The 18,704-nt window shown below is 32.9% G+C and overlaps 1 protein-coding gene across 3 annotated transcripts; it reads right to left on the bottom strand.

The window, feature by feature from the left end:
- Positions 1-356: 356 nt before the first annotated feature.
- On the bottom strand, positions 357-4,707 carry LOC108848374 (15-cis-phytoene desaturase, chloroplastic/chromoplastic). 3 transcript variants are annotated; one of them, XM_057009121.1, is made up of 15 exons: positions 4,546-4,707; positions 4,227-4,408; positions 3,996-4,128; positions 3,825-3,913; positions 3,400-3,457; positions 2,844-2,999; positions 2,279-2,431; positions 2,084-2,199; positions 1,781-1,994; positions 1,615-1,717; positions 1,498-1,545; positions 1,259-1,304; positions 995-1,182; positions 764-926; positions 357-584 (listed from the first exon to the last, which is right to left on the bottom strand). In XM_057009121.1, exons 2-15 carry the CDS (start codon positions 4,389-4,391, stop codon positions 522-524), a joined length of 1,695 nt encoding a protein of 564 aa, XP_056865101.1. In that variant the 5' UTR covers positions 4,392-4,408; positions 4,546-4,707; the 3' UTR covers positions 357-521. The 3 variants fall into 3 exon arrangements, with proteins under 3 accessions (XP_056865101.1, XP_018477228.1, XP_018477229.1); XM_018621726.2 differs by having other exon boundaries at positions 2,084-2,203; positions 2,283-2,431; positions 4,546-4,706; XM_018621727.2 differs by having other exon boundaries at positions 2,084-2,203; positions 2,283-2,431; positions 4,536-4,693.
- Positions 4,708-18,704: the final 13,997 nt, after the last annotated feature.

An 18,704-nucleotide genomic window follows, 5' to 3' on the forward strand; every position in this document is an offset into this window, starting at 1 on the left:
AACACCTTAGTAGCCTTAAGATTACCTTAAGAATCAACAGACTTAGGAACATGTACTCAAAACACACAAATTTTATGTTCTAAACGCCAACCAAACGAAGAAAAAATCAGTTATGTAAAAAAAAAAAAAAAAAAAAAGTAAAAGCTCCTAAAATAATCAAACTTGTAGCTAAGTCTACTTCGTCATCATCCTAGAGAGCCTTCTACTACTTAACAGAGGAACAACAAACAAATGGCACCCTAAAGGGTCTTCCTTTCACTTTCTTCTCCTCTCTCTTCAACTCCACTCCTCACTCACTTCTCTTCTCTTCAGGGGAAGTCTCTTGGTCCAATAATATCGAACTCACTCTCGGTATGTTACTCTTCATGTTTTTTTCTTAAATAACTCCTCTATTTTTTTTTTTTACATTATGTATTGGTTTTCTGCCACACCTTTAGCTTTGTATTGAAATGTGGTTTGTACACAAAAGTTACAAAATAATGGTTACAAGCACAAATCAATGATCTTTAAGCTTCCTCTTCTCATGTTGATACAGTTGTCTCCGACAAGTTTCGACGTCCAGACGCAGCCAATAACTCATAATCCTGTTTAATCAGGGTAACCAAACTTGAACCAATATATCTATGTAACCGGAACAGATCTAATAAACAGACCGGTTCTTGGCAAAAACCGGATCATTTAAAATATTCAGGGTCACTGGTTAACAAATAGATGTACATATGATATGATTTTGAATGGGCAAGTAAGTTAGTGTGTTATTTACCTGCACAATAGACTGAGAGCAGAATTTGCCAGAGAGAACGGCGCCTTCCATGGAAGCTAAGTACTTCTGTTTAGTGTAGTCTCCAGCTAAGTAAAAGCCTTGAATAGGAGATCTCTGTAGAGGACGACATGGTTCACAGTCTGGGATGGTCTTGTACACAGACCTGAGAGAGAGAGAGATTGTATCAATTTGAAACTAAATAAAATGTGACATTTGGGATTTGGACTAAACCTTGGAGTTTTGACGACATGGTACTTGAGAATTTTAGCTTTGCTTTGGTCAGCAGCGATTTCGTCAGGGAAGAGTTTCTCGAGCTCTTTCATTGTTGCATCTATGATGTCAGAGTCGGTCCGTGATATCCATTCCTCTGCAGGTGCAAATACTAGCTCCAGCATTGATCGGTTTGGATCGTAATATTCCTACACCGTTAAGAAAAGAAAACTATCAAGTAAGAGAGAAACACAACTTAACTGAGACAAGACCCGCTTTCTTTACCTTGCAAGTTAACGACATGTCTGCATACACACTCAGAAGGTTACTTCTGCAAAACAAAACAAGAAGAGACGAGATTGTTGCAAATTAACCAAGAGCAAGCCTTCACTGTTGCTGATTTATTTCTATAGTGGTTCAAGACTAATCTTTATCATTTTCTTGCTTGATGAAGGCGTCTAAAGTATTTAATGGATGACTTAAACTAAGTAACATGAAAACAAATGTTCAGAGAAGTTATTCACCTGCTAAAGAGTAAGTGATCATATGTGTTCTTCAGTTTCCGATCGAACCTGCAATATAAATACACAGCACTTAAAGACCAAAATGGCAGACGATGATTACAAGTGACTGTCACTAACCATATATGAACGTTAATGACTGGAACACCAACTAACTTCTCCAATCTCTTGAAGTATGGTATTTCTTTCCATGAATCAGGCAAAAGGAGCTTCAGGATATCGACTACAAGAAGAAGAAAATGTAAGAAGACATAAGACCAGATGGAATGCAAATTGACAAGTGAACCTGGAGTGGCAAAGACATAAGCGTCTCCTTGGATAGTGGTTCCATCAGTGAGTAAGAAATTCTTAACCGTGCCATCATCCTCCAGCTCAATCTTCCTTATCCTTGAATTAAGTCGTACTTCACCACCTAGTGATCGAATATGTTCAACAATCGGCATGCACAGCCTCTCCGGTGGATTACCATCTAAGAAGGCCATCTTGGAACCATGTTTCTCCTATCAAAAGCAGTTTCTATGAGGAGTGAGCATGCTTGAGTGGTAACTTCGATTCATCCGTGTAATAAAAGATATTGGAATGCCAAAACCTGAAGAAACCGGTTCAAAGCTATCAAAATGCATTGCATTGACAGTTCGTCGGGGTTTATAAAGTTAAGTGCCTTTGACATGGCTATAAACACCTCATCAGTCACGCGATCAGGTACTCCCTGGCAAAATGAACACTTGCATCACTAGAAGGAAGCAACAAAGGAGCCACATTAACTTGAAAAATCAGAGCTAACTTGCCTGCTTTCTCATCCATTCTTCAACTGATAAACCATCTTGGGCCTCAACATAAGCCTGACCTCCGACCATAGCTGGAAGAAGTCCAATAGCAAACTTTATTTTCTCTGGCCATGTCAGCATCTCGTTGTTCCTCAAAATAGCCCATATACCTACAGAAACGATTTATTTCAAACAGAGGACAATTCAGCACTGTGCTACAAGCCTGCAACGATGTTCTTACTTCTAACATGAATACTCCCGCTACATAAGTAGATTTCCTTACGTATGTTTATTAAGAGCTTAAAACAAGACTCCTTGCTTTGAAAAAAAAAATGAAAATGTTCTTTTCAGAGTCTACATTAGATGTATATCAATGGCATGAATTGACCAATACAAATAAAAATGTGCAAAATGATAAGCTTTCTACTGAATACATCTTATTGAACATGTTTTTCATATTTGATTCAACCACTGTTTTCATCAGATATGCTATGTTTGAAAGTTCCAAGAATTAGAAGTAATAATTTATATTATCTAGTTAGCAGATAAGACTATGGCTCTGTTATAAGTTTATCCTCTTACCGTTCAAGGGTGCTGGTAGAACATCTGGGAAATCAAATCTACTAAATTCTCCAGGTTTACTTGGCATGGCGAAAATCATGGAGTGTTCCTTCCATTGCAACCGATCATTGATTCCAAGTTCTCCAAATAAGTTCTGTACATTCGGATATGCACCGACTTCCAGCAAGAATACAAAGGAAAAATGTTAAAAACTTCACTTAAGAAAATCAAAATAAACTTTGTTTGATATTGACATCTTCCTTCAAACTATGAGAAGGATCTTTCTTGCTGACCATTCGAAATGCGGTGCAATATAACAAAGGTTACTATCATACTGAACTCTATATGCTTATGCTCTCATTGACATCATGAATTTTCTGTATCATCACTCTGCAAAGAGAAAATATACATGCTGCTAAAATATATATCGTTATTCAGCTATGATTCTTAGAGCCTGAAGCACAAATTGTTATTTTACATGTAAACTATCCGTATTCTTCAAATATCAACCGTCTTGTAAGCAAATTATAATATACACATTGGAGGACAAACGGAGAGATTAAGAAATTGAACTTACAAAATATATGTAAACCGGTTTCATACCAATCTCCATCTTCATCCTTCCATGCAGCTATCTAGAGAAACACATATTTCACATCGTCGTTCGTTAACAGATGATCTCAATCAAGAACTTCGCCGAAAAGCCAGAGGCCACAACAACAACTTAACGCACTATATAATCTTAAACTACTGTATACTGTTTCACAGTACAGTGTTGTGCAGTGCGTAGCACATTGTGGATCCAGTAAAAGACTAAAACAGCATAAAATGGGCAGTGAAAGACTAAAACAACAAACAAGACAGATTGTGTGTAACTAGCTTTTAGTCTTAACACTCTTAACATTAATTATATGTTGTAGTATAGTCTCACAAACTCAAATTGTGTGTAACTAGCTTTTAGTCTTAATAAGAATGTAGACAAGAATGGAGAAATAGAAGTACCTTTCCACCAAGAACATCTCTTGCTTCGAGCAACAGAGGTTGGTGGCCTGCATCAGCCAGGTACTTTGCAGTTGACAGTCCAGCCAATCCTGCAATTATTTTGAGCTTCATCACATCAATTTGCAAAAAAAAAAAAGAAACTTCATCATGTATCGAAATTTTAAGACATACCAGCACCAGCAATGACAACTTTCAAAGGCTTTGCAGGACGAGGAGCACTACGGAAAGATGCAGACAAACTTGCAGCTTCCAGGAAATTGACAGTGTTCTCTAGCTCTGGCCTTGGTATATCCACACACACTACCTACTCCCCCCGGAAAAAGAAAAGAAAATGTGTTTTTTTTATCACAAGAAAAACACATATACTAAAAACTTCAAGAAATTCAAGAATCAGACAGAGACCTGCAAAGGACCAGCAGTCCTTCTTCGCCTTGTTCTTGTCTTAAGGGTTTGTGAAGAAATGGGAATTCTGAAGCTGCTGTGTCCCATTAATTCAGATGAAAGCGCCTCCAAAAACCCATTTTGATAAGGCAAATTCGCTGCAGAAACATTCCCAAATACAACCATAACTGCTTCCAAGTAATCTGTAAAACCATAAAAGAAGAGAATTTACAAAAAATAAACCGCGATCGCAGCAATTAACACAAGATTTGTGTCTGAATACAATAAAATTGAGAACAAAAAAAGCGGGTTTTGATTATAAGGGGTTACAGTCTCGGACCCTGCGCGTGTATTTTCTGGAGAAGAGAGGAGGAGGAGGAGGAGGGTTGTGGAATTAGCCGATAACAAAAATGGAGTGCCCCCGGTATGGTTGTCTTAGTTGGATTTTAGTGGTTAGTTCCCAGGCCACGCTCTCCCCTTTTTGGTTACTAAAGAGATATTAGAGATTACCACCACACAAAATCGATTTAAAAGAGGCTACTTTGGGTGGTAAAATCTTTAATAAGTTTGGTTGTCGTCAACTATTTGAATATCTAAGTAAGTTCAATTACATATAAAAATTTCACTAAAGTTATGGGATTGTAGGTGCATTTAATCTCCTATATATTAAAGTAGAAATATTTAAAAAATTGTAACCTTAATTTTGTAATAATTAAAAAGATTTTATGCTTAAGTGTCATTCAATTATGTAGTCAACTGCATTCAATTGAATCATGGCCCTTGCAGATCATGATTTAAGTAAAATCTTATTTAAGTTTGGTTGTCGTCAACTATTTGAATATCTAAATAAAGTTCAATTACAAATTAAAATTTCACTAAAGTTATGGGATTGTAGGTGCATTAAATGTAAATTATTTGCCGTCAAAATTCGATCTGGTCATATTTTCTGTAGCTACAAAAAAAATGAAAAAAGAAAACAGTTTTACTCAAAACATAAAGTTTTGAATCAATACAATTATAATTTATCTGAAAACATATTATATGTGATATTTAAAGTTTGGTGTTTAGACAGGTTAATAAAATTTTGCTACAAATCAACACATATATCAACAAGAAAATCTGACAAATGTTATATGGAAAGCGCTGCATGATCTGAAAGTTTAAATGGATATATCAAAATGGTCTGTAATAAAGATGTGCACCATGAATATAAGAAAGATCATCGGTTGTGCTTAGTGGTTTGAAGTTCAACCCCTATCATCAGAACCCATCTGGAATCAAAAATCACTGTAACATTCTGATTTGTGATATATTAAAAAGCTTTACAGAATTGAATTGGATATCTATGTCATCAAAGATCGCTTATCTTTTTTGGTATACATACATTTAGAATTCTAGAGTTAATCGTGTTTGAACTGGAATAGTGGAAAGATGGTTGACCTATCCGAAAATAATTAGTGATAGCGTGCAAGTGAGGCCAAAACACAGAAAAATATCATGTGGTGATTACAGGGCCAGTAAACAATGATTTTGAGCGAAAGAATACTTATGCACTAATTGGTGGAACGGGAAAGGGCCCATGGACCGAGGGAGCGGGCATGGGTGGCCCATTAGCCGTGGACGGTTGGAGCGTTACAAGTAGTACCAGAGCTGGTTAGTCATCTCGGTTCTGACCCGAGAGCCATTTTGAGACATGTCGTGAGATGCAACGAGGACGTTACATTTTTTGAGAGTGGTTAAATTGTAACATCCCGAGTTCTGATATATGGAAAGAGTTTAGAGAATTGATTTTGTTACCTTTGTCACCAAAGTGCACTTACCTTTTTCGAGACACATCCATTTAGAACTCTAGAATTAAGTGTGCTTGAACTGGAGTAGTGGAAGGATGGGTAATCTATCGGGAAATTATTCGCTATAGCGCGCAATTGAGGCCAAAGCAAAGGGGAAGATCATGTGGTGATTGCGGGGTCAGTAAACAATGATTTCGAGCCTGAGAATATTTACGCACCAATTGGTGGAACAGGAAAGGGCCCACGGACCGAGGGAGCGGGCTTGGTTGACCCATTAGCCGTGGGCGGTTGGAACACTACAAGTGGTACCAGAGCTGGTTAGCCATCTCGGTTTTGACCCGAGAGGCATCTTGAGACATGTCGTGTGGCGCAACGAGGACGTTACATTCTTTGAGAGGGGGTGAATTGTATCATCCCGAGTTGTGATATATGGAAAGAGTTTAGAGAATTGATTTGGTTACATGTATCACCAAAGTGCGTTTACCTTTTCCGGCACACATCTGTTTAAAACTTGAGAGATAAGCGTGCTTGAGCTGGAGTAGTGGAAGAATGGATGAACTATCGGGAATTGATCTGCGTTAGCGTGCAAGTGAGGCCAAAGCACATGGAAATGTCATGTGGTGATTTCAGGGCCAGTAAAAATGATTTTGAGCTTGGAAATATTTACGCACCGATCGTTGGAACGGGATAGAGCGGGCATGAGTGGCCCATTACCCATGGGCGGTTGGACCGTTACAAGTGGTATCAAAACTGGTTAGCCATCTAGGTTCTGACCCTAGAGGTGTCTTCAGACCCGTCGTGGGGCGCAACAAGGACATTGTGTTTTTTTAGAGAAGGTGAATTGTAACATCTCGAGTTGTGATATATGGAAATGCTTAAGATAATTGATTTGGTTACCTATGTCACAAAGTACGTTTACCTTTTCCGACACACATCCATTTAAGACTCTAGACTTAAGCGTGCTTGAGTTATAGTAGTGTAATGATGGGTGACCTATCGGAAGTTATTTCCAATAACGTGCAAGTGAGACCAATGCACATGAAAATGTCATGTGGTGATTAGAAGGTCAGTAAACAATGATTTCAAGTCTGGAATATCACCGATCGTTGGAACGGGATGTGACCCACCGTCTGAGAGAGTGGGCGTGGGTGAGAGTGGACGTGGGTGGCCCATTAGCCATGGGAGGTTGAGACGTTACAGTTACCCTCCCTAAAATTTGGTAGTTGATCAAAAAGGTTGAAAGCCAAGTTGACAACAAGGGTAAAATCAATTTTTATTTCAACATAAAGCACCATATGCTCATAGTGTTGGAGAAGCAGTCTTATACTTTAAAATAGGTGGATAGTAGCTCTTGATCGTTGGAACAACTTAGGTTACTCAATGTTTCTAAAACACATAGCTTTTAAAGTAAGAATCTACAATCTCTTATATATCCATCCTCGTCATAGAATTGTTAAGATCATCGGATCAAAGCTTAAGAAAATCAATGAAATTTCAATCATTAAACTAATCAATGCTAAATAAGCATAAATTTTGGGTGAAAAGCTGATTTGATGTTGGTGATGTAATTACACTCACAAGGGCAGTGGAGATAATGAAGAAGACCATGTCGAGCTTGATTTTAGATACGTGGACCTCAAAAGTTATGTACTCTATGTGGAAGCCTTGATCATGAACTTGAAATGTCCAAGGAGTCAGCTCAACTGCAGCAGCTATAATATGAATTGATGGACATTGGAACAAATCCTTACATGCAAGCTCAAGAAATGAATGCTGCTAGAGGAGAGTACCTTACTACAAGAGAGGTGAAGCAATCATCTAGTACAACAGAGCTAATGAAAATAAATCCCAATCAGCCTAAATATCTTGAAGCAGAAACACTTCAACATGGTCAGAGTGGACTCAATCCAACTTAAGAAGTTCAACAACTAGTCCCAACCCCTGCTCAAATAGATCAAAGAACAAAGAGAAAAACTCTAGGAGATACTGAAGATAATACCACATATTCTGCAAAAATTCTTGAGATAGAACATCATGACCATGGTTTGGTGGTTTTCCTCAAACCACCCCAAGTGCAACAAGGCTCTTACACTGAAATCGTTACTGCATTGAGTGATCATTAGAACTAACGAAAGTAGGACCGACATAGAAACTCCAATATACCAGAAATTATTGTCAAAATAACAACTCCAATATACCAGAAACTATTGTCAAATTGATGATGAGTTCACATGAGAAACAAGACTTAACAACACTGCCGGTTTGGACTCATGTGGATCTAAATTCTAAAGAGCACACAAAAATTGTTACCCCTTGACTACAAAATTTTAATAGAATCACAATAAAAATATTAGTAAAACTTATGTTTAGAGAGTTCTATAAATTAAATATTTTAGTCAATCTGTGTTCTAATATTTACAATACAGAATTTGAGAAAACATATCTAACTTCTAGTGATGTTCTATTTATTCAGATTTTTAAAAATTGTTAAAATACATTATAAAAATATGAAAACAAATAAGAAGAAATTGAGAAGAAAAATGTATACATAGAAGATGGAAAACACATCAACTTTAGCAACATTCAGTTAACAATTCGAAGGCACTCCACTCTATTTCACCTTGTGACCACGCGGATATGGGCCTATCTTACGGCTATTTTGAATACCCGAAGTGAAAGTCCATGTGGGCTGCACCAACTATTTAGTTTATACATCATATTTTATATAATAAGAGAAAAACATGGTTGAACAGTGAAGAAACTAAGATGTTTTACAAGTGATGTATATGTTCCATACTGTTTCATTTTATAGTCAATATTTTTAAAATGGAAAAGGAAATAACTTTTGGTAATATCTCTTCTTCCTCTGTTTGCTCACTTGAAATCTTTCACCGAGAGAAAGAAATGAGATTCAAAGTTTTTTTGTTTTTTTTTTGTTTTCTGATCTTTGATCAGATTTTCCTTTCGGCTTGTCCGATTATCTCTTCCACAATTTGATTTTTCTGTGTTTATTCAACCAAATCACAACTTTTATTCATGTTCTTTAGTAGTTTTGAGATTTAGTTGAAATAAATAAAGTCTCTATAGTTCTTCTCTTTTGCAAAGAAATTCTATATCCTTATTTACTTGAGTAGGTTTCTTCCTCTTCCTTGGTTATGCACTGATTTTTTCTAAAAGGGAGTCAATATTTGCTCATCCCTTTTGTGGATCCGCTAGATCGGCTTAAGAGCAGAGTTTCTTAGATAGAAGGAAGATGGTGGAGATGAAACTATCTGGGTTGAATTATGGGTGGTCAAGCAGAGTTGGCATCTGTGTTTGGATGGTCCGGCGAAGAATCATCTCTTAAATCAACATAGTTTTTCCTTGTTTTAACCTCCGGCGTGATGGAAAATCTGGTTACAAGTAGCGGTTTTAGCGAATGGAGCAATGGAATGATCAGGGCCGGCCCCAGGGCCCATACCAAATTTGTTTTGATATTTTATGTTCAATTTATAATTATAATAGTACATTAAAATAAATATAGTGTAATAAAAATATAACTATGTAAAAGAAATTAACTTCTTACTGGTTTAAATAAAATATAAATGTATTTTTATTTTAATTTTTTTAATTTAGTTATAAGGTCAAAAAAACTTTTAGCTCTAAAAATTTGATAAATACAGTTTTTTTTTTTGCACTAGGGCCCATCATAGTATTGAGCCGGTCCTGGGAGTGATGATTTTGGTTGTTTATTTGGAGTTTAAGTGGAAGAAGACATGCACTGGTGACCGGAGAAGATGACCGGAGAGAAAAGTGGTTCACCGGAGTACGCATAATGAGAAGCGGTTGTTCTTTTGTCTCTGTAATGCCACATGTGTGTAGTCCTCTTTATGATTGATACATATGCTCACTTAATGATGTCTACGTTGATTACATATCGTTTTGGGCTCCTTGGGCCAATATCATGTACTAATCTTTTAAACCTTCAGTTTAAATCAATAGAATTGTATCGATAAAAAAAGAAGAAAAAAGGATAAAGAAAGTAGAAAAAAAGGCTGGAACCTACCACGTGAAAGACAGAAGAGAAGTATATAAGTCGCTAGACTAAATGGATTCTACCCTAATATAGTGCCTTAAAATACTTATACCTCCGGCCACCTGAGTCCTAACTTTATTGGCTTTATACCAGGGAAGCCCTGATTTACAGTATAGCTCGACCCGTAAGAATCTAAACCTCAGAATGCATGCATATAAATATTTTCCTCAAACTATTGTAGAGAGGTGGAGAACTTCAAGAGATAAATTTGGACTTCCATAGACACTCAGACTCAATCAAAACCCTTTTAGATGGATCAAACCATTCCAATAACCATTGATCTCTTTTTATGTCTTATGTCTTATTTCATTTCATGTTGATTTTGATTTAAGTCTAAAAAAAGCTAGACTTAGGAGAATCTCCTAAACTAAATAAATACATCATGAAGAACATCAAATATAAATGCATTTGATCAGAGCAGGCTAAATATTTATTTAAAGTTTGTAATACTTTTCTTTTAAATACTAAAGTAGTTTTATATAAAATTTATGTTGAAAGAAAATATGTTTATATAGAATATTTTTGGACCCTTTTATTATCTTTTGGATAAAAACATTACTTTTACAAAATTAGATTCTTAACAAATAAAAATTGGGGGATACAAAATCGGAGCCCTGCTAGTCTCTCTAAAAAGCCTTTCATATATCATTTTACAAAAGCATCATACTATCTTTCATCTGTTGAATTTTTTTCATTGCCTTTTCATTAGTAATAGTCTCAAATACATCTTTTCAATATAACAAACTAAACAGTCACTAAGCATCATACGATCTTTTCATGTGCTGATTTCACCATCAAGAATATCTTCCTCAATCATTTTTTTGTGATCAATCTTCTCGAATCATATACTTTCATTTACATGAAGGATCCAACCACATTCAACAATAGATAAATCACATCAAAGAAAACCTCAAAATACTTTTTTTTTTGCAACAGCCACAACAACCAGTTGATGAGAAAAACAATGAACATAATAAGCTGGGATATTTTCCTGTTAAATCAGTGACCTTAGTCCATTGTATTCATCTTTCATATTTCTTGCACCAACGTGCCTTGTATTCTCTGCTTTTTTATGCTCAATCCAAGCTTAGAAAACAAATAATTGATAGCAGATTTCAGATATGCTAAAGATGTCTCAGCCACATGTACGTATGATGCTAATGAATATTACTTTGATAATCCCACTTTTATCAACAAACCAAAATACTACTGCCATTTGTTCTTTATGAGAAACATCAGCAGATTTGTCAACCAGCAAACCCAAAACATCATGATCAATTTCTTCAATAATAGATTTGATTACTCTTCTGCAAAACAATCCACAATATCTTTTGAAATATTCAAAAACACCATCTAACTACTTCCATAAGCATTCTGTAGGAGAACTTTACTCATTACTTCATTTTTTGTCAGTAGTGTTTTTCAGAAGCTCCGTAAAGGTTCCTTCATTATCAGATGTTGCTGATTCATCATGAACATGAAAAGGAAGACTTTGTCACAACAAATATCTGGAAACATCAATTGAAGCATTTAACCAAATCTTCTCATTCTTCGTAGTATCATTATGCTTATGCAAAACATGCTTAATACACTGACCTTGTCTCATCAAGTTTTCACATTTCATAACTGCATTATTATGAAAACTATTAACTTGCCCGACATGCTCTGCAAGCCTACTAAAATTATTCAAATTAGAAAAACTTTTGTTAGTCCATGCAGCAGTTTTTCCACATTTTCTATTAATATCTCTAAACAAGTAACAATATAGACAATGCACAGTGTCTTTCTTAACAATATACTCTAGCAAATTATACTGATCAAACCAAGCAAGATTAAACCGCCTCATTGCACATCTTATCAGTTTATGTTTAAAAATATGACCACAAGGTTGGCAAAGACTTCTAGTCAAATATCTACTAGTTACCTCATCCATTGATCTGAAAGATAATTCATATATTTTTCCGATCAGCAGGAACTCATGGTAAATCATCTAAATCATATTTAGATGATGATGATTCTTTTATTTTCAAATTAAAAATCTTTTCCATTGATTCAGCTGAACATAGAAAAATATATTAATAAAAAGATATAATGTACATAGAAACAAAACAAAACAACATTTATCGATTAGTTTCTCATCTATAAACTAAAGAACAAAAAGAAGTTCGGTTGTTTTTTTTACAACATTAAGTATTACGTAAAAGTAATTTTCTGTTATCTACATAATTGATATAAAGTTATTAAGAGACACTAACATAAAATCTTAATTGTGAATCTGAACTTACATGGAATGCACGATGGATTTGGAGAAGAGAAGAAATTGAAAACACAAAGAAAATATATATCCTAAAATCAGTTGAGAAAATAAATTAGGTTTAAAGTGTTTAATAAAGATTAGCTGCTCAATCCATTGCAAAATTTATCTGGATTTGATTTTTGGGGTCCAAATAAATAAAGAATAGAAAAAATAGAATTTTGTTTTGTGGGTTCAAAAGATCAAAATTTAGTGGGTACAAAATAGAGATAATTGGATAAATACCCTTAGCGGAGGTCTATATTCGTTAAGTATCTATCGATTATCATAAACTAGATTTTGACATGCACGCATGTGCGGGTATATTTTCTTATAAAATATGTTGCTATTTGTTTCTCATGTCAATATATATTAGAGTTGGACAAAAAATCCGAATCCAAAAAATCAAACCGGTTCCGATACAAAAAAAAGTAACAAATCCGAACTGAAATTGATTAAATATCCAAATTATTCAAAATTTTAGTATTTAGAGAACTTAAACCGAATCCGATTTGAACCGAAATATTTCGGATACCCGAATGTTTGAAATATATTTATATACTTATATATATTATTATTTTAGATTTAATGTTTAATGCATACCATTTATTACATGACTAGACGATTTTTCCCCTCCGTGATGATGAAAGTTCTACAATATCCTCTGACACAGCAGACAATAAAAAGGAAAAAAATGTATTTGAACATTTAGAGCACTACTCTTCCACTCGTCTCCTACATTTTCTTTCTTCTCACCTTACTATTTTTCTTCTTACACTTTCTTCCTCCTACATTCTCTTTTTTTTTTTTATAATTTTTATCCGTTAAATCACTTCATCCTCTCTTCTTCTTCATTGTACAATTCACCTATTTAAGAGTTAACAAAATCATGTATCATCTGACGATACCGTTTTTTACCATCTTACCAATATTAATCAATAATAGGTAATCTTATCAATAACATTTAACAAAACATGTATTCCACAACAAATGTAAAGTGTTTAGTGAAACGATAAAATATATAATAGTAAATAATGATTCTTTGATATCGATCAATGTATAAGATATACAAGTCATGTAATATGTAACAAATCATATATCATCTAGCAAACTAAGTATCAGATAACAATAATTATTTTGTAATATTTTACAATCATATACCATTACAATATATCAGCTAACAAAGCATGTGTCAGCCAAGTTATACACTAACAGACAATGTTATCTAAGTAAAAAAAATAATTTACAAAGATCTCATGAACGGCGGGTCAATAAACAAGTAAGAAACAACATTTCAGCCGGAAAATTCTTCTTCTTCGTTTTTGTCGATTCACAGCACTAGAACTTATGCTATGACACCATCATAAGCTAACATGCCATACATCATGTAATAAATCTGTGAAACATAACTGAAAGCGATGTTATTAGTGAGAGCATCAAGATTCTACCTTGTACTTATATGTCAATGATTGAGGAAATAAACTTTGCGGTATCACTAAAATCACTGGATATTATCGGGTTCCTACGAAAATTAAAACCACAGAAGAAATATATGGTTAAAATTCAAAATTGATAAGAGTTTTTCATAATAATTAGAGAAATAAAGTTAGTAAATAGGATATGAATTTTGTAAAGGACACGAAAAGGGAAAGAAAAGTAGAAGAGAATATGATAAAAAAAGTAAAAGAGAGGATGAGAGACAGCTAGGAGTGAGATCACTTGTCAAACAGATAGGACCACGTCCCTTCGCTAACTATGAGTTGCTTGTATCAAGAGTCTTTTTCGGACAGGCACATAGACAACTAACACAGCTACATGTAGGGGTGGGAATAGATATGTAGGGTTAAAATCGTCATAGTAATATTTCGATCAACTCAAGTGTACTTCCCTAATTAAGGTACTGGTCATGGGCATATAAGCCAATTATATCTTCAAAATATTCAGTCTATACTACTAATAAAGAATATTTTTTGTGGTGTCGCTTACCTCATTACCATGTACATGGGTCCACCCCTATAAATGATAAAGGCATGAAGCTCTTGCAAAGTGGTGATGGTTTGACCCATTTTATTTTTAAGTTGTTCAGACATTGCTTACATATAGCTAACCACAAAATAAAATCAAAAACAAATGAAGAACAATATATAACTACAGAAATGAAGAACAAGTGGTCGACACATTTTTTTCCCACAAGAAATATCGTATAGCACCATATGTTTTTCAACTATGACTGCATCATATATATCCTCTAATTTTTAAAATAAATCCTTATTCTTACAAATTAAAAGTTTAAAATTTCAAACCCCCTGAAATTAAAGTTCGAAACTCTAGAACATATAGACCTTAATTTCTTTGTTTTAAAGATGTTTCAGTGTTTTGTAATCAAACTATTAACCTTATAAATTAGATTTAAAACCAAATTAATATCCTTTGGAAGGTCGGAAATCTATTTTTAACGGATATTAATTTGGTTTTAAAAATGATTTATAAGGTTTATGGTTTTTTGTTCACTTATAAGGTTTATGGTTTGATTATAAACATTAAACCATATTTAAGCCAATATAATTAGGGGGTGGGTGTTAGTGGGAGAGCAATTTTTAAAGACTTGAAGAGTTAAAACATTCTATTGTTATTGGTTTTTTTATTCTTAAAGTCTTAATAAAATCTTATGTTATTGGTGTGATGATTTTATAATCCTCATTAAATCATTAGTTAATGGTGTAGTGATTTTGTAATTCATTGTAGAATCTTTTGTTATTCAAAATTTGTGTATTTCAAGATTTGGCAATTCTATTAAACTTTTGTGTTATTGAAACAATGATTCTTTATATTTAACTCATCAATCGTTACTTTCAAAATTTTAGAGTTATAGATAGTATTGTAAAATTTGGATAACAAAAACTGAAAATTTATCAAATAAATATACATTATCAAGCATATTTGTATCAGTGAATGAAAAACATAGATCTATTATGCCAATAAAAAGGAAAGAAAAAAGATTGAAAGATGACATAATAGCACTTCTAACATGTTTTTTAAAATTTTAATACCAAAAATTGATATAAAATAACAAAACCCATATTTTCATATACATGTCATATGTATTTCAAAAATTTAATACCAAATATATTATAAGAAATAAAACCCAGATTTTTCATGTACATGTAACATGAACTTCAAAAATTTAATACCATAGCAATTGATATATGATATATATTTATATATCTCACTGTTAACGTTCAATATACTTTTCTACACATCATTCACATATTAAATGAAAATATTTCTAGAAGAATTTTTTTATATAAATTTTTTACATAAAAGAATAACAAAAATTGAGGTGAAACTATGAATGCATGACAATCTATAAAATTTGTATGAATTCTATAAATATGAATGCACTTGTTTGTTAAAATCCATGAAATTTTCCAATTCTTTTAAAATTATCAACTTTTCATATCCATAAAATCTTCATGAATCAGTCTCCCAATAACAAGCAGTACGTGGTTGTAGAGTTGCAGCTTTAATTTCAGAGGGTTTGGAGTTTGAACTTCTAATCTATGAAAATATGGATTTTAAATTTTAAATTTAGAAAAAATATAAAAAACGGCCATAGTTTATGAAACATCTAATACTATACATAGTTTTGTGGAAAAATAACTCGACCCAACCATAAAGGACAAAAATTCACTAATCTGAAAAAATCCCAAAATAATATATACTAGTTGATAATCCGCGTGTATGCGCTGGATGAAGTTTTCGTAATAATATTTTCTTGGAAATTTTTTGTCATAAATTTCATTTTGTATATAATATTGGACCTTAGATATAAAGTTGCTAATTATAATATGTTGTTGGAGAAAAAACCATATATTGTTTCCCTTTTAAAAATTAATATGACTTTGAAAATCATTGGTGGCATATATGTATATAGATTGCATTCATATATTGTATTTATACGTCAACTATTAATCATGTCATAGTAAGCTTAACCGACTTGTTTACAAAGTAATATAGATTCTTCGTATAAGGGATTATAGGTTTTTTGTATAATAATATTTGTAGCATTAGTCGCAATTAAGCACATATAGAAAGTTCCCTGTACAAAAAATAATAAACCAATAATTAACACCAATAAAAATCAAATATTATATCTCATTCGGTGTATAATGATATACGTAGAGTATCTTATATGAAAAATATTAAAATTATCGAACTGGTTCAATTTAACTGGTTTATAAAATAACTGGTGATTTGGTATTCTCGGTTGAATGGCCAATGTTGCGGTTCAACTATAATTGAGAAAAATTTGCCCGTTTTTACAAACACTGTCAAAAAACTATATCCACTGGTGTTTATGACTGAACTGTAAAAATATATGCTGTAAAATGTAGGCATGGATTATTGACCATGTTTGTTGAAGATAATTTATAATACCCTCTACTAATTTTTTAATGTACTAATGACTACTCTCTTTGAACATTACGAGAAAAGAATATGCTAATGTTCATTTCAAACTGTTACAATGTAACTTAACATTAATGTTTTTCATTTCCAACATTTGATATTTGATCCATATATTATAATTTGTGAATATTTTTCTTATAATTATGAGAAACTAATTTGGCCATCATCGTAGAAACATGTTTATAACTTAACCTTGATGATTTTTTTCCTAATAGGTCTTTACATGGATGAAACATAAGTCTTTTCAAATTATGTGCAAATGGTCCAACGTAATTCTGGACAAAAACAAACATTCCACCAAAATTAAATTATATTGTGTAATAAAAATTCTACTAAGAGGTTGGATTTAATTATGTTATACCAATATGTATATGAAACATACTCTAAAGAATTGTAGCGGTTTAGAAGTTATTGTATTGTATTTAATGAAATTGCATGTTATATTATTATTATAAACAATCCACTGTTGTTATTTTCCTAGCAATATAAGGAAAATTAGATAAGAAGTCTAGGGAAAAAAGTTGGTTACACTTAGGGGTTATTGGAACTAGAATTTGGAAAGAGTTTAGTGATTGTAAAAGTTGACAGATTTTTGAAAGTTGAATAGACTTAATAAATATTCTCTAAATTTATTTCAAATGTTTTTCATTGATTTCCATAAATTGTTAATCGAATATTATGGATTTGCACAATATTTTTTTATTCAAAAGTTTCTCTTTCTAGGATAATAAACAAAAATCATTCTAGTAATTTTTAAAAAATAATTTCTATGAGACACAATACTTCTCTTCCATACATATAAGATCATCTAACTACATTGAGACACAAACTTTCTCTTTCTAGCTACATACAGGTACTCCACTTCTTCTTACAATTATTTTGTAGTCTTTTTTTTGTAAATATAAGATTGCTTTCTAGCCACATTTGTTGACCATATACGATATATTATTATTCTACAGTGTTGTTGCTTCATGCTTATGCTTGACTTCTCTCTATATTTTCATCATTATGAGATTTGTTTGTTTATGATTTAGACGATTGAGATTATTATCTGGGACTTCTATCATTTGAGTTTTTTTGTGTTTGCTTATGACTTCTAGTTTTCCATTTGATTTTAGGTTTTTCATACGATTATGTTCATTATTTATACTAACTATAGTTAGCTCTTGAATAAGATTACAATGGAAGACAGAGAAAAAACTAGATATAATCATTGGAATTCAGAAGAAACGAAAGTACTGGTTGAATTACTTGTGGAGGAAATTAAACGTATATGGTGTGAGAAACTCTATAAAGAGTACCAAAATAGTATAAAGTATTGGAAGACTCTATACCAAAGCTATGTTGATCTTCAACGGAACAGCTCTGGATTTGGATGGGATTATAAGACAAAAAGGTTTACAGTTTCTGAAGAAGTGTGGCAAAGATATTTGAAAGTATTTTTTTCTGTTTTACATAGTTTATATTATAGAAATTCATAATTGTATTTCTTATGCATGTTTATGAAAAATTGCAGGCACATCCAAACCACCAATTTATGCACTATGACCGCATGAACAATTTGAGGATTTGAAGATTATATTTGATGGAACAACTGCAAATGCAGTAGGAAATGAAAGTCAAATGTGGTGGTGAAACATATCATTTTATTGATATTATGGTTTTGTGTGTTGATGTAGACAAATACATTTTATGGTAGTTCTTTGTGTTATGTTTTTGGTGTATTCCCATTCTTTGTTTTTTATGACTTTTTGTTTGGTTCTTCCCCAGATTTTATTGAATCAAATGATTCTTATCATATGAGATTCGTTTCTTCACCATTATTGTATCAAATGGTTGTTTTATCGAGCGAAAGTTTACCGACAATGCCGTAT

Source organism: Raphanus sativus, chromosome 4 (assembly GCF_000801105.2).
Source record: "Raphanus sativus cultivar WK10039 chromosome 4, ASM80110v3, whole genome shotgun sequence".
Classification (NCBI taxonomy): Eukaryota; Viridiplantae; Streptophyta; class Magnoliopsida; order Brassicales; family Brassicaceae; genus Raphanus; species Raphanus sativus.

Coding starts and splice junctions, on each gene's coding strand:
- LOC108848374 (XM_057009121.1), bottom strand. CDS start 4,391: ATGGTTGTATTTGGGAATGTTTCTGCAGCGAATTTGCCTTATCAAAAT. Junction 927..994: donor CATGTCGTCAAAACTCCAAG/GTTTAGTCCAAA, acceptor TCTCTCTCTCAG/GTCTGTGTACAAGACCATCC. Junction 585..763: donor GCTCTCAGTCTATTGTGCAG/GTAAATAACACA, acceptor CTGATTAAACAG/GATTATGAGTTATTGGCTGC.